The sequence below is a fragment of the Nipponia nippon genome, unplaced genomic scaffold, assembly GCF_047370975.1.
Source record: "Nipponia nippon isolate SJK-2023a ecotype South Korea unplaced genomic scaffold, ASM4737097v1 scaffold_10, whole genome shotgun sequence".
Taxonomy (NCBI): Eukaryota; Metazoa; Chordata; class Aves; order Pelecaniformes; family Threskiornithidae; genus Nipponia; species Nipponia nippon.
The window spans coordinates 37464533-37479421 of record NW_028262291.1 but is presented as its reverse complement, the minus strand read 5'-3'; the positions used below and the strand labels follow the sequence as shown (position 1 = coordinate 37479421).

The 14889-nt window shown below is 34.9% G+C and overlaps 1 protein-coding gene across 4 annotated transcripts in view; it reads left to right on the top strand.

Moving 5' to 3' along the window:
- The window catches only part of CDIN1 (CDAN1 interacting nuclease 1), a 127130-nt gene that overhangs the window by 51087 nt on the left and 61154 nt on the right, over positions 1 to 14889 (top strand). For all 4 annotated transcript variants that reach the window (XM_087746638.1, XM_087746635.1, XM_087746637.1 and 1 more), the window contains 5 exons: positions 2081 to 2160; positions 2519 to 2568; positions 5424 to 5491; positions 10629 to 10694; positions 13330 to 13435. In XM_087746638.1, the coding sequence (XP_087602764.1) occupies positions 2081 to 2160; positions 2519 to 2568; positions 5424 to 5491; positions 10629 to 10694; positions 13330 to 13435 (370 nt within the window). The remainder of the gene's footprint in view (positions 1 to 2080; positions 2161 to 2518; positions 2569 to 5423; positions 5492 to 10628; positions 10695 to 13329; positions 13436 to 14889) is intronic.

Sequence of the window (14889 nt, the reverse complement as noted above, 5' to 3'; positions counted from 1 at the left end):
TAAAATTCAGTATGTCAATTCATTATTACTCTGATACAGGTAAAGAATAGAATGTCTGGTAACTTCAAGTGAGAAACTGAAGTTGACAGTGTCAGAAATAGAGGAAATCTATTTTGCACCTGTAGCTCATTACTCAAAGTAGTGTCCAGTTAAACATTTCCCTAATGTGAATCTGTGGGGCTTTTCTGGTTCTTGATCAGTCATAAAATACCTTAATTTTTCCATAATCAAGTCACGATACTTAAATCAGTAGCCCTTCAAAACAGTGAATTCCACTCAATCTTTGTCGGTTACACACTTTATTATTCTACCATTCTATCAACCTCTCTATTGGCAAACTGTTACTTGTGTATTATTCCTACCTACTAAAAAATTGTTAGTCTTTTAATTTTTAGTGTTAATAAAGTAAGCGTATACACCGCCTTCTGGTTCACGTTTTTGAAGTTTTTATCCCATGTACAAAATGCGTTTTTAACAGTGTACAAAAGCTAATGTAAAATGTCTATGTATTCTTACTATTCACTTATAAAAGTAATGCTTATTTCATATGAGATGAATAAGATACAAATATGTAATATGGCATGATGTGTCTGGAAGTGTTTTGCCTTAGTATTTCATTCTCTTTAAAAACATTTGCACAAACTTTTGCTCCTGCCTGTGATGATGCCATTCTTTGTAGCTCTTGCAAAGTCTTTAAACTCATTTTGGGTTTTATATTCCTTTGCATTAGGGTATAGTTTTCTAAACAAAATATTTTCATGAAAATACTACTTTCAACTGAATGTGATGCTTTTAGGAGACAACATTTGGGGAGAAGATTAAAATGATCATCTCCTTTACTTTCAGCAGAGCATTTACAGACATTCATTAAGACTAGTAGCTTTGCTGCTTGTGTGGCAGATCCCTTCATGTCACAAGTTCCAGGAACCGTTTTCACAGTGTCATCTGAGGCTTTCAATTCAGTCACTGAAGAGAGTGACAAAGCTTTGGCCCTGAGTTGGGGCAAAACAGATGAAGAACAGAAAGAGAGTAGGTTTTCACTATGTTTACACATCTGAAGCACACACAGGTTAAAGGAATTTGCCTGAAGTCACACAGGAAATCTTTGGCAAAGCAGGGAACCTTGCTAGTCTCAAGCCTGGTCTATGCTTAAAGATTCAAGGGTATAAATATACCACCAGCTGAACTCTGTCAGCAGTTGATCCCAGGAAGGAGGCAGCTTGTGCTTGTGAAGCAGTGTTGTTCTTTCTCTGAGAAATTGTGAAATGAAATGTTGGATGTTTTTAGAAGGCATTTTTCTAGCATAAAATCTTTCTACTACTATTAGTAATTAACTGGTATATGCAACTACCCAGATTAAACATCTGGAGAGAAAACAATCCCAGTGCTTTCAAAGACTGTATTTGAAAATAAACTAAAAGCATCTCCTGATTTATGTTATTTTTTTTGTTGTGGTATCAATATCAGTGAATAAAAGACTAATAAATAGTCCAAAATTCACTTCTGATTTCTTTTGTGTCTTAGATTTATACATTTAAAAATAGCACAGAAAGCCTTTTGCCAGCTTTTAAATACAGGCAAATAAATATGTCAACACTAAATAAGTAAATAAATAAATTTGAAAATTGCTAAACTGGAATCATCAAGTCTATAAAGTGCTTAAAATTGCTGAGAGCAGACGTTGTTTTTCAAGGATATTTTGAATTTTTACATATCTTCTTCCTTAAGTTCTCATAGGATATGGAGGTTATTTTGAGTTACATTTTCTTTATACTAAGCAGTTTCCTTAGGAGCTGCATGATGCTTCCGAAGCACAAACTGTCCAGTGAAACTGAGTAAGTAAACAAGGACCTGCTTTCACCCTGTGCTAATAAAATCCTTTGGTGTTTCAAGACTTTAAGAGTTAATTGTATTGGAATGGGTAAGTAGCTACAAATTTGTAGGTTTGTAGTTGCTGGTTGGATAATTCTCAAAATTATCAACATCATCAGTGTTTTCCATATAAAAGTATGTCTCTTCCTGCCAAGTGGATAACTGAGCTAACAGGTTTTTTGTATGTTTTTCTTCTTTATTTCTCTAGCTTCCAAAACTCTTATAAATAGTATGCTGCGGGACCCTTCTCAGATTCCAGATGGAGTTCTAGCAAATCAAGTCTATCAGGTATTAATCACAGTTGTCTTTTTTTTTTCTTTATTTTTTTTTTCCTGTGGCAATGCTGTTATCTGCCTAGCAGAGTAAAAGATTTTAAACCTCATTTAATTACTGTCATCGTAAACTATCAGTGAGGTCAGGGTGCACTATAAATGGCAATGCAATATTTGTGAGGGGAGCATTTCACTTTTTAATAGCTTGCTTTTATAGTGAGTAAAAGCATGCAGTTTTTGTTTTCTGTGATTAAATCTGAACAGCATTTGATAGCCTTTTTTGCGGAAAAGTAATTACTGTTTTTAAGATACTGTTTAACTATAATGGTTTTGTAGTTGCCCATCACTATACTACTTCTCTTATTTGTCTGCAGTGTGCTGTGAATGACTGTTGTTATGGACCACTGGTGGACTGCATCAAACAGTATCCTTTCCCATAAAATTTTAGGTGCACAATTGACGAGCTTAGACTGTGTGGAAGAGATGTGTCTAGCTTTAACCTGACATAAAGTTCTGCTTCACAAAACACGTTTCATACTCCTCTGTTTTACATCCAATCAGCTAGAGGGTCACTGCAGAGCTTTCTCTTCTACTGTTTAACAAAAATCAGATGGACCACGGGAAGTTGTCAGCTCGGTGGCTACATGTTCATATGCCTGATTGAACCTCTTTGGTTTTGATTAGTTGAAATGCATGTCTCGTTTTCTGTTAAGACTAGTTGACCATGCTTTGAGCAGTGGAGTTAGACTAGATGATCTCTGGAGATACCTTCTGATCTCAACTGTTCTGCTATTAAATTAATAAGTTGCATAGATAGTGTTCAACATCATGGCATTTCTTTGTTATGAATATGAGTTTTAATTGGAATGTTTTCAAGTGAAATTCAGGTGTGATTGACCAATTAGTATTTTTAAACTCATATCTGACATTCTAGTGCAGTTCTTTTACTTTCTCTTCTTCTTAAAAGGAAATGAGACTAGCTGTAGAAAAAACCCTATGCAGCTTGAATTTTAAGGGATTTGGTTTTTTGTAGTGTTGAAATGGTTAATTAGAGATCCTCAGTATCCAGTGAGAATACTGGGGGAACTCCACACAGTAGTGAGTATTCCAGACTAAGATTATAATTTGTTAGGAATGATCGCTGCAACTCCAAATGTGTTTTAATAAAGTCCTGAATGAGTAGCTCTTCTGTTTCAGGATGCTATCAAAGAAACAATTGCAAAACCATGGCCTGGTATCACTGAGCAGGCTGTCAAGACAATTCCCTCCCAAGCCCTAGAGAATCCTGGCATAAATCTCTGCATGCAGTTCGGGGGACGATCTTGATTTCACTGTACAGTTGCAGGATAAGAAAGCTACAGTGATGTTTAGTTATGCATGAAAAGCAACACTTCTTGTAGTTGTGATACATGTGGTGGTCACCCCTTAAAAATATGTTCTTTCCACTAGAAATACTTGCCTGGTGTCTACTGCAGACTCAGCCCTGATCCCATTAACTTTAACAGCAGCAGGATAGAGTTCTAATTGTATTTGTATTTTGTGGTTTTAATCACAATTTTAAGTATTCATTGAGACCGTCTTCAACATCAAACACAGCTCTCTGAAAGTGGTTAATCTGATAAGTTACACTTTTTAAAAGGTTGTTGATCACTAATTTTCCCATCCAGAATTTTAAGATTAATATTTTGTTGCTGAACAATCTGGCTATAGTCTTTTGAAAGTGTCATGTTTAAAAGTAGTAATAACATATATGTAGAATTATTAACAGTTTTTAAGAATAACTTGCCTGCAGTCTAAAAAGGTCTTTTGTATCATCTTCAGATTCTGGTTCAAGTGAAATTATTGAATACGCAGTGACATCAATGAGAATAATGAGGAGTGTTTCAATTCCATTTTGGTACAGAAAAGTTTAATACTAAGCTGCACGAGTACATTATCTGCAAGTATGTTGCTGAATTAGATGTTAATTTTGAGGTGCATAAAATAGTTAAAAATCAATTTAAAGTTAAGGTTTTAAAAGCGTAATGTCTTCTGAAGGATTGCATATTGATTTTAAATATAACTATCTAATTGTATATGCATGGACTAAAGTATGAAGTCAACCTCTTTGTAAATGCCAAGAGGCTATTTTTCAGTAATAGTTCAGATGCTTACGGGAAACTAGGCTGCTAGATTGCATGAGTAGAAAATGGCTTGTGAGGTTATTTACAAGTTTTGCCCCATGGTCATTGCCATACATCAATAACAGGTATTATTATAGACTAAGTCTAAGTGTTTCTGCTTATGGTGCAGTATAAATTCCGTTTGCAGTATTTTTCTTACATTTTTGCTGTTCTTCATTTGTCCCTTTTGTTCTGTAACTGCTAGTAGAGTTTAACATACTATATAGTTTCAACTGATAAAAGCTGTATATATATATATGAAATGATTCCATACAATTAGTTTTTTTGCCGTTCACCATGAAGTGTTGATAGAAATTAAGTAATTAACTCTAATGGTAAGGTGATCTGTAGTTTAAGTTTTCAGAAGTTATTCTAAACAGAATTAGGAACTTAACTGTTTTTAATGTAGGATCCTTTATCATGACGTTCCATAAGATTCTTCTTAAAAGCTTCCAGAATAGTACTTGGACCTCCAGGAGGATACATGAAAAATATTTGATGTGGTGACTTTTTACATACTGCTAAGAATAGCACTTTGGATCAACAGGCCGTCAAGTGAAGTGAAAAGGACTTCACGATAAAATATTATTTCAGCCTTCCCTGATATTAGTTCATGCGTCTGAAAAATCAATTAAAATGATGTTTTGTCACAGTAAGATGTTTCAGATGGATGTAGTGCCTATCAATTTCAGAATATAAAGAAAAAAACAGTTTATTTCATTCTTTGCTGAATTAGAGAATTGATACACTAGTCAGTAAAGAGCAACTTAAAAAGTATTTAACGACATGTTTTATGCTCACACTTTCTTTTAAATTTGGGGGGAAATAAAGCAAAAATGGAAATATTACCCTTCTTTATACTGAATAAATACGATCTAATGGATCTTAATTTTGTAAAATGTATGCTGATGATACTGTAGTCTGATTTTCACAAAGTGCTAAATGCTTCTGAAAATCCCTGTAAGGAATTTCAAAACTTAGAGTTCAAATCAGTGATCACTTCTGAAATGCAGATGAAGGCCAATAAATTTTATCATTAATTAGTTTACCTATGATGTTTTTCTGAAGTTGGTTCTTTTCCAAAGTAATCTTCCATTTCTTAACCTAAAGCTATCAGCGCTATTGGGCATGAGCATGAAGTCTTGCTGCGAGAAATGCTCTTGGAAAAAAATCTCTCTTTCATAGGTAAGAATCTGTAGTAGAGGCTAGCCAGTGAGTCCTTAACTTTGAAGACTTCAGTGACTGTTTACTTAAGAAAAAAATAAGCCTCAACACTCACTGTATTAGATAGTAAGAGAAGAGTAAAAAATGATTGATGCTGTACATGTTATCTTTTATTGATTTAGAACTGAGCAGGAACTCAGTTACCTAATACCCTATATATACAGCACATGCACAGGCTTGCAATTAATATTTTATAGAATAAGTAGCTGAAAAAAATGCTTTAATATCTGCTGCAGTATTACTTTTGGTGTCATGAGATATTAGCCATAATCTAGGCCTTATGAGACTTAGGAGGAAGCATAAGAAATATTAGCTTCAAAGTGCTTTATGTATTAAAGGACTGCTAAAGGATTCACTCATTTAGCTTTCTGTGCAGTTTCTGCTGAATTTTTGCCCCCTGCCTCCCAACCAACGCAAGCACTCTTTTCACAATCCCTATATTTAAAGTTATTTTAAGGATTAATTAGTTAGGAAGTTATTTTCATTTTTTTCCCTTTTAGCCTGCACTACGTTTCTTGTATACGAGTGCCATTAAGACAACGATTAGTGTTTAAAGCATCATTTCTCTTATTGTGGTAATAAACTTAACAATGACTTCTTAAATCGTGGATTCCTTATGTGATGAGACAATAACAAAGTGAAACGCTGTCTTTTATTAATGGTTGAGCGTTACACTAAATTTGTGTGATCAGGGAATTTTGCTGGTTTTACCAGAACCTATGATCTCTCCTAAAGCTAGGTTCAGGTTAAGATTATGGAAACCTGAAACAAATTTAAGAAATTAGAAAGAGTATTAAGGTTTTTAAAAGATTTGCCTATATGATTAAGGAACCGAGTTAGTGTGCTCTTTTACTTTAGAGAAAAATAAAAAAAAGACAGGAGTAACTGTTGCATACAAACTTGCAAATGACACTACGAAAATGTGAGGAGGTAGTGTTTCCTACTTGACTATAAGAGCAGAGAGAGAGGTAATAGGCTTAAGCTGTAATTGCAGAGATGATGTTGAGTTAAAATACCAAACAGTTCTAGAAACAATAAGTATAAAACAAGCTGCCAGGGAAGGTTATGGAATCACCTTCAATGAAAAATTCAAGGCTAGACTTGACACTCATCCATCAAAGCTGGTAATGAAATCAATCCTGTCACGATACAAGGGAATGGACTAGATGACTCACTAATGGATCCTCAACCCAACGATTATCGTTTTATTTGGTTTGTGCAAGCTTGTGTAGTACACAAATCAGATTTAAATTTTAATGTTTCATGACCTTGGATAAGCATCAATTTTGTCTTTAGAAATAAGCTCTAAGAAATTTGTGCTGTCAAATCAAAATATCTAGAATGGGTTAACTCATTAGAATAGAGAGATATAAATGAGAGTGCTTAATTTATTGTTTACATTTTATGTATACTGAAGTATTGTTTAGTCATGATTTAAGATACGTTAAGTGATTGTATCTATTACTTCTGTGTATCGCGTGTGTTTCTAAGGTTCTAGGTGTGGGTTTGTGGTTTTTTTGGTTTTTTTTAAAAAAAAAAAAGCTTTTCCTAAGTATCTGCAAGATGAACCCTACAGAACCCCTTGCAATAAAATCTTTCCTTTCTGAAAAATTAGTTCCAACACTGCTTGAAGAAAACCTCAGGAAAACAGAAGAGATGACAGTATTTCCTAGGGGTCAACAAATTCAGGCTTTATTAGGCTATGAGTAAGACTGCATTCCAGTTTTGAAGATGGCTTATGACTTCGATTGCTGTACTCTCCATTCCATTAGTTTTTAACACATTGAGGAAACTGAATCCTTGCAGTTTCCATGTTAGTGTACTATTCCAGTGTACTATTCTTTAAGAATAGTAAGGTTTTTTGTATCAGCTATGTTCACCTGGGCAACAGAGCATCTCTTACAGAAGAAGAAAGCACAGCCAAAGGACCCAGTCAATATAAATTGCCCCAGTATAATCTTGGAGCATGAAACAGCTTTTCAGGTCCGGGACATAATTTGTCCGTTTCTAGACCAGTTAGCTCTCAAAGCCTACAGATCAGAAGTAACACCTTCAGATTCACCCAGAAATTTATTGGAAACCTATACAAACTACTGGAGGTTGCATTTTATTAATCCACCGTTCATGAGAAGCACATCATATACCACGTCCTCTTTTCAGCAAAAACACAGCTCTCAAGTCTTTATCACTTTGCCTGAGATTAAAGTGATTAATGGAAGCATTCTCTCAAAACAGGCTAACAGCTTCACTTGCCACACTGAAATGCCAGGAATTTCTAGGTTCTATATAGGATCTTTATTTTTTTATATCTTTGCCATGAATATGTTAGGAAAGCTTTTAGCTATAATGGGAAGGTACTGACCTTTGTCTGGAATCTTATCCTCCTTTGGTTCCTACCATGATTGTCCCTTAGTAGTAGCCTGGATAAAAATCATGAAATCTGATGGGTGTTTTCTGCTGTAATCTTAAATTTGCAGTTGCTGCTCATTCATTCACCAAGAGAAGAATGGTTTCTTTGTTATATCCAGAGGCTAGTATAAGAACAATGATGTGTTAAATGGTTATGATTGAGTGTGAAGTTATGGTAAAGATGAAGCTCCAGTTTTGTTGGAAATCTAAATTAATGGGGAATCTGTAGAATAACTATTTATTAGGGCTGTTTCAATGTAATTTTCAAATCTGAGGATGCATAAATGTACCTGTCAAAGCTGCTGAGGCTGGCTTTCAAGCAGTTGTTCATTTTTCTTTTCAAACGTGCAAGAGCTAAAAGATCTTTTAAGGTGCAAAATGCTACCTCTGTAGTTTCTGGACCGATGCAAAACATACCTGGGCTGGAAAGCTAGAACTTCTTTCTTTTGGTGGGGTTTTGGTTGTAAAAAAAAAAAAAAACAGCTTGTGGTGATTGTGGGGAGCTTCTGTAATTCTTTTTCTTTTTTTTTCCCCAAAGTCATAAAGCTTCAAAATACTTGAAGAAAGAGTAATATATAATTATGCTCCTGCACATGATAGACAACTCATGTCAATAATAAACATGGGTTTTAATGTATTTTCCAATGTTTATCATAATAAAAATATTAGGAGAAACCAAGTGAAAACATTCAGAAACAGATTTAAAACAAAAAAACATTCTTTTTCAAGCCATGCATTAGTGTCAAATGATTTTCAAAGTAATCGGACTTGAAAAAAAGTCTGCTGAAGAATATTAAAAGTAGTGCTGATGCAAACTCCAGTTCAGAGACCTGCCACGTTGACCTATGAGGAAATATTTTTACATCTGTCCTGATTGTCAGTGAGGTTTTTTAAGGTACATTTCCCTGAATTTGTGATACTGGCATTTGTTAGATGTGATAGAAAAGACTGAACTTTCTGTTGCCATTTGTGTGTTCTTAAATAGTGAAAATTTCAGCTGGGACATCCTGTTGTCTTTTCTGAACTGTTTTAAACAATTAAGAGCAGGTTACAGTTAAACAGAGTTGGATGAAACTGGATTATTCTTTATTTTTATCAAGATTAAGAGATTACTTAGAACATCAATTCATTTTTATGTTATGGCATAAAACTCTCTTTTCATAGGTTCTGTTAAATGAGAACCTTGTTAATCTAAAAATCTTTTATCCATATACCTGACAGTCTGGAAAAAATAGCCAACAGCCAAGTCTGTCTCCAAATCCTAGAAAAGTTTAATAGCTGATTGGGTGATATAATGAAGTGTTGTATTGCAAAGACTTGTATTTACAATACAGTGTGCTTACAGTGAAGAAATACTCTCAAATTTCAAAAGAAATACTACAGATATCAAAAAGAATAAACAGCTATTGCAGTTTACACTTAAGTGAATGTACAACTTTACAAAATTACTCCTGTCCCACTTTCAGTATTAGTTCACTGTATTAAAAAAATACTTCAGACTTACATTCTTCAATGAGAAAGAGGAGGGAAGTTTGCTTTAGGCACTTTTAAAATATTTTGATTTCTAAGAGTGTATGTTTTTCTTGTCATTAAAATGTTACTTGGACTCAAACTGCTGACCTTTCAGGATATGCACAAACTATTCTAAAACTGAGTTGTGAACATTGGCCATGAAACTACTGTCCTAACCTGATAAATGGATTGGAAATAAGCTACCCAACAGTGAGAATGGACCATTAATTTTAATCAAAGGTGATGCAGAAAGGCGAATGGGATGCATGACAATGTCAACAGCCCAGTAGGTGTTAAGGGGCTACACAGCCTTACTTGTTACTAGGTAGTGCCATTAGTTGAGCTTGGGTGAAGACAGAAAGCCGTGCCTGGAATTGAATGACCAGGTCACTCCAGATTCTAATGGAGAAATGGTGTTTCAGAAATACCAATGTAATGGTATCGGAAATCAAGGACAATAGTTTAGAAAATATTAAGTGCTTGCTTTGGGCTTTTTTTTTTTTAAAGAAGCACCTTTTGTCTTTTGCAGTTTTATCTTGCTCACTCCTTATTATTGTTTCTTGAAATATTCAACTCTAATATTTGTAAGCAATAGAGTTGTATAGTTAATGTTAACAGAATTTCTAAATATTTGTATGTTCTGAAATTGGATAAATTCTATAGAATGCCGGATGCAAGAGAAACTAAAATTGTGGAATTGTGGCTTCTCTCTCCTTTAATAAATTCTGGAAAAGAAGGATTTTCTTGTTCTTTTTTTAACAACTTTATGCTAACATTAAAAGAAAACCAAGGCGGCAGCGCCAGTATATCTACATTTGTGGTGTCAGTAGGATTAATCTTAACAGCTTCCTAACGTGAGGAGACTCTTCTTTCAATCAGCGAATATACTTCTTTATTTTGAATATTTGGGGGTTATAAAATACTGTATGACAGCTTGAATTAATGATGTTTATAATGAAGACATAAAAATGCAGGGATGACAAAGAAGCATTTTTATATCCATGCTTCAGGTTTTCTACGAAGGTTCATTTAATCTGACACAGCATTGCATGCATAAGAAAGATATGTATGACTGCATTAGTAATTCTTGCACTCTTATTTAAAATAAAATTAATTATACTGCTGTCTACTTAATAGAATAGTTTTGTGAACGATAATTCTTATTCTCTATGTATAGCTGAAGATCAGCTTCGTGCAAAGGGTTATGACAAAACACCAGACTTTATTTTAGAAGTGCCAGTGGGTAAGTCTTTTAAAAGAATTTTTATTATTTTATTTTGTGTAGAAGTGTTCATGCTAAAATATTATGGCTACTTAAGTGAAGTATATTATAGGATACTACAAAGTCACCCAATAATTTTAAGAACTTCTAGTTTTGGTCAGAGAGGTTTGATCATAAGTAGTATTACCCAGTGTTTCCTCTTTGGTCTCTGCATGTTTTTGTCTCATTAAAACAAAAAGAAAAAAAGAAAAACAAGCAACAATAAGAACGCCCAAATCCCTACTCCCTGTAACCTGCTCTGCCCACTGTCTTTATGAACTGAACTCTTGAATACCTGTAATTGTCTTAAACTTCTAGACCCAATCAGTTCAAAGCAGTCTTGTAGGTGTAATGGTAATACTCTTAAGTCAAATTGACTTTCATGCCAAAAGACTTCTGCTTTGCCTCCGTAGAACGCAGCACCTGTCTATGCAGATGCCTACTGTTGAGTCTGTCAGAGAAAGTAAGAAGGCTGAAAGCACTGTGTGAAAGTCATATATATAACTAGTTTTTTGTTCTTCATAATGACAACAGTTGGAATTCTTACTGAGATAACTGATTTATACACCGGTATAAGGAACTGAGTGTGTACTATAAAATGTCGTCACTACTCAGAAATAGTTGAGATACCATCTTTCAGCACAATAATGTTACCCATTATTAGATAAACAACTATGTATATCAGAGTCTTCTGAAAAGTTTTTAAAGACTTTCCTTAGCTCAATGATGTTTGTATTCCTAATCACGTTTCCAAAAATAATAATGGTAGTGATGTCAATAAGAGGTTATAGGTACAAAATAAAAAATACCTTTGTAACTGAACCACTCCGTATTCGAAACAGTGAGATTTGGCCTACTAATGATCTGCAGTTCACTCTTGTCAAGCCACACTTGGAGAGTTTTCAATTAATTTCTACCTGTTCACTTCCATACCTTTTATTTGTGGACGGACTTGCGGGGGTGAGGGAGCAGTTGTTTTTTATCAAGTCTAAAGTTAGCAGGGAAGATTGTGGAATTACAGAATCACAGAATGGCTGATGCTGGAAGGGACCTCTGGTGGTCATCCGCTCAAGCAGAGTCACCTGGAGCTGGTTGCCCAGGACTATGATCAGATGGCTTTTAAATATGGAGACTCCACAACCTCTCCAGGCAACCTGTGCCAGTGCTCAGGCACCCTCACAGTAAAAAAGTGTTTCCTGATGTTCAGACCGACCTTCCCATGTTTCAGTTTGTGCCCATTGCCTCTCATGCTGTTACTGGGCACCACTGAAAAGAGCCTGGCCTCCCTCTTCTTAACACCTGCCCTTCAGATAGTTATATACATTGATAAGATTCCCCAATAGTGTGGACTACAATATATGCAATACGTATTTGGTATTAAGATACTCACTTTTAAATTAGAAACATAAGATTGTATCGCAGCTATACAGGAGCCTGATTAAATGGAAACTAGAAAAGCAACTAGATGGAGCTAATTTTTTTAATGCTTGAGAAAGGGCACTGGGAAACACTCAAAAGAATTCCTGGGTTTGTAATATTACCCTATTAGAAAGAAGGTTAAAAATACCCATTAATTTGTTTGCATGGATTTGTCTCTAAAAATCCAAGTAGTGATAGTGCAGTACTTTCGTCAAATTATTTCAGTCGCTTGAGATTGGCAGGAAATTATTCAGATTTCCTGAGTAATTTTACAGTCTGTGGTCAATCATGTGCTGCTATAGCCTCTTCTAATCTTTCTGTATTGTGTTTCTGGGTCTGCATGCCCTTTGAATATCTCATCCCAGGCTAAGACATCATGGCTGTGGATATCATAGGGAACTCAAAGGAAGCATTTTTAAAGACCTCAATAATGATACCCCACATTACCTTTTTGGAGAAAGAATGATCTGAGAAAGAGTGACTCATGATTTCTCCTGCAAAACTAGGTTGTCAACTTCAGACAGGACTTTCCTTTTACCAAAAAAAGATAATTTTATTAATATTAGAAATTCAGTCCTGCAAGAAATGAGGGAAGACATGAACCAAAGCAAATCCCACAGCACTGAAAGAAACAGAAAGTCAGAACACTTTTTTTTTCATATAATCCTTCTTATTCCTAACTTCTTTCTGGTGAAGCATTACTGATTTTGCAAAAGTACAGAGGCAGATATGTACCTATGATAAACTTTCTTGCCATTCTCACACTTTCCACTCTGGACTGGTGAGAAGTTTCTGGTTTTAGCAGCTTAGCTAACTGTTGTTGTGATTCACCAGAAGTTGTCAATTCCTTACCTGACAACTCCTTTCCAGCAAAGTAAGGGTGAAAGTAGGATGGAATTGCACCTTAGTCTAGTCTCTTTTTCCTTACGTTCTGTTTGTGTTAGAATAAATACAAATATCTAGAACAGAATGTAATTAAACTGAATGTGATATAATTATGCATTAAAATATTTTCTGGTACTTTTTTTAAAAAATGTCCTACGTGCATATTTGAAAGTTATTTTTACAAATATGTAACTCTGTGGCAAGCGTGAATTATGTGGTAGATTGGGGGGTAAATAGGATATTCCCAAACACATTCTTGCAGGCTGTTGAGTTTGATTTTCAGAGTTCACTTTATTTTCTGCTGTCACCCTAGCTGTTGAAGGACACATAATTCACTGGATTGAAAGCAAAGCCTCATTTGGTGACGAAAGTAGCCACCAAGCCTACTTGCAGGACCAGTTTTGGAGCTACTGGAACAGGTACCTTTCTGTTACTTTTCCTTATAGATAAATAGGACTGCATTTTTAAAAGAAGTTACTGGAAAAAAACACTAGTTACTTTTGTATTAAGCCATGTAAACAAAATACATGTTACTAATCTGGCATTTTGAATGTCATTAATTAGTATGTCAAATTGGAATGCTGAAATATTTGTGAGAAGTTCACATCATAATTGTTAACATGCAGCAGATACATATGGTGATTTTACAATGATGCTAGTTAACAGAATAAGTTACTTTGGTATAGAAGTTACACGTCAGTTTTTTTAGTACCTGACTTTCAAGGAAGATTTTGCTGTGACGTTTTGTAATACCTGCATGGTGCCAAATTTGTTATAAAATCTTCACAAACCCAGTGGGCTTTGTGTGTAAAGAACTTTATTGCTCATTGTCATTGTATCTAGGACAATACTGTTTCACTGGTTTTTTTTAATAAAGTATTTTTTATCTGTTGTCTACATTTTAAATAGTAATAACAATTATCTTCAAGCTGAAAAATGTAGGAAGTATTTGCAGGAACATAAGGAGGGAAATAAGTTATGCTGGACAGAATTTTTGAACATGTTGATGGTATTGGTATAAAGATCTTTTCTTTTAAAGATGGTTAAAATAGTTCTGCTGTATTCTTACAAAGCTCATTATTGTATATATTTATATATCTTTCCATGGTACTAGAAGCCTCCTCACTGGAGGGTTTTTCTTCTCAAAAAAATCCTAAATAAGATATTTCATCTTCAGTTCCATTTTTGGATGTGGTGGAACCCTAAGCAAGGTAGTGAGTAAGTGAGGTAAATGAAAGTTTTAATAAAGGATTTTTAAAAGCGTAAATTCAGAAGTCTGCTCAGTACTCACAAGAGAGCATCAATGAAATCTGAGGGACAGTGGAGAAGATGCCACAAACATAACAAATAAACAGCATGTACCAACATCCGAGGCTAGTCTGGTGACCATTAGTATTTCAGCTGAATATGAGAAATGCCAAGGTGAAAATAGCTAGTCTTATCTCAGGAAGTACCTTAAAAGCAGATTCTATAGGAGGCAGCAGAGAAAGGGAAACCAAGTCTTGAGAATAACATCATCAGAGTTAGAAATTATGCTCTGCAGCAACGTTCTTGATTGACATGACAAGGACCTGCTCTTATTTGACAATCCCAGAAAGCAGTGACTTGGAAAACTTGAATCAAGGTAACGGGAACCTCAGGAAGACTGTCAGTTGTTGGATGAAGATACTATACTACAGGAAATTTGTAGAAAAGAATTTGTGAAACATATAACCAGAATACAAGACTTAGAAAGAAATTTGAGTATACGCAATATCTAGGCAAATGGTGAGAATGGCAGGAAAGATGTTGGTGCAGATGGTGCTGAACTTGCACATCAGTGTAAATAAGAGGAGACAGAGCAGCTCAGGCTGGGAGGAGGCCGTCAGATGTA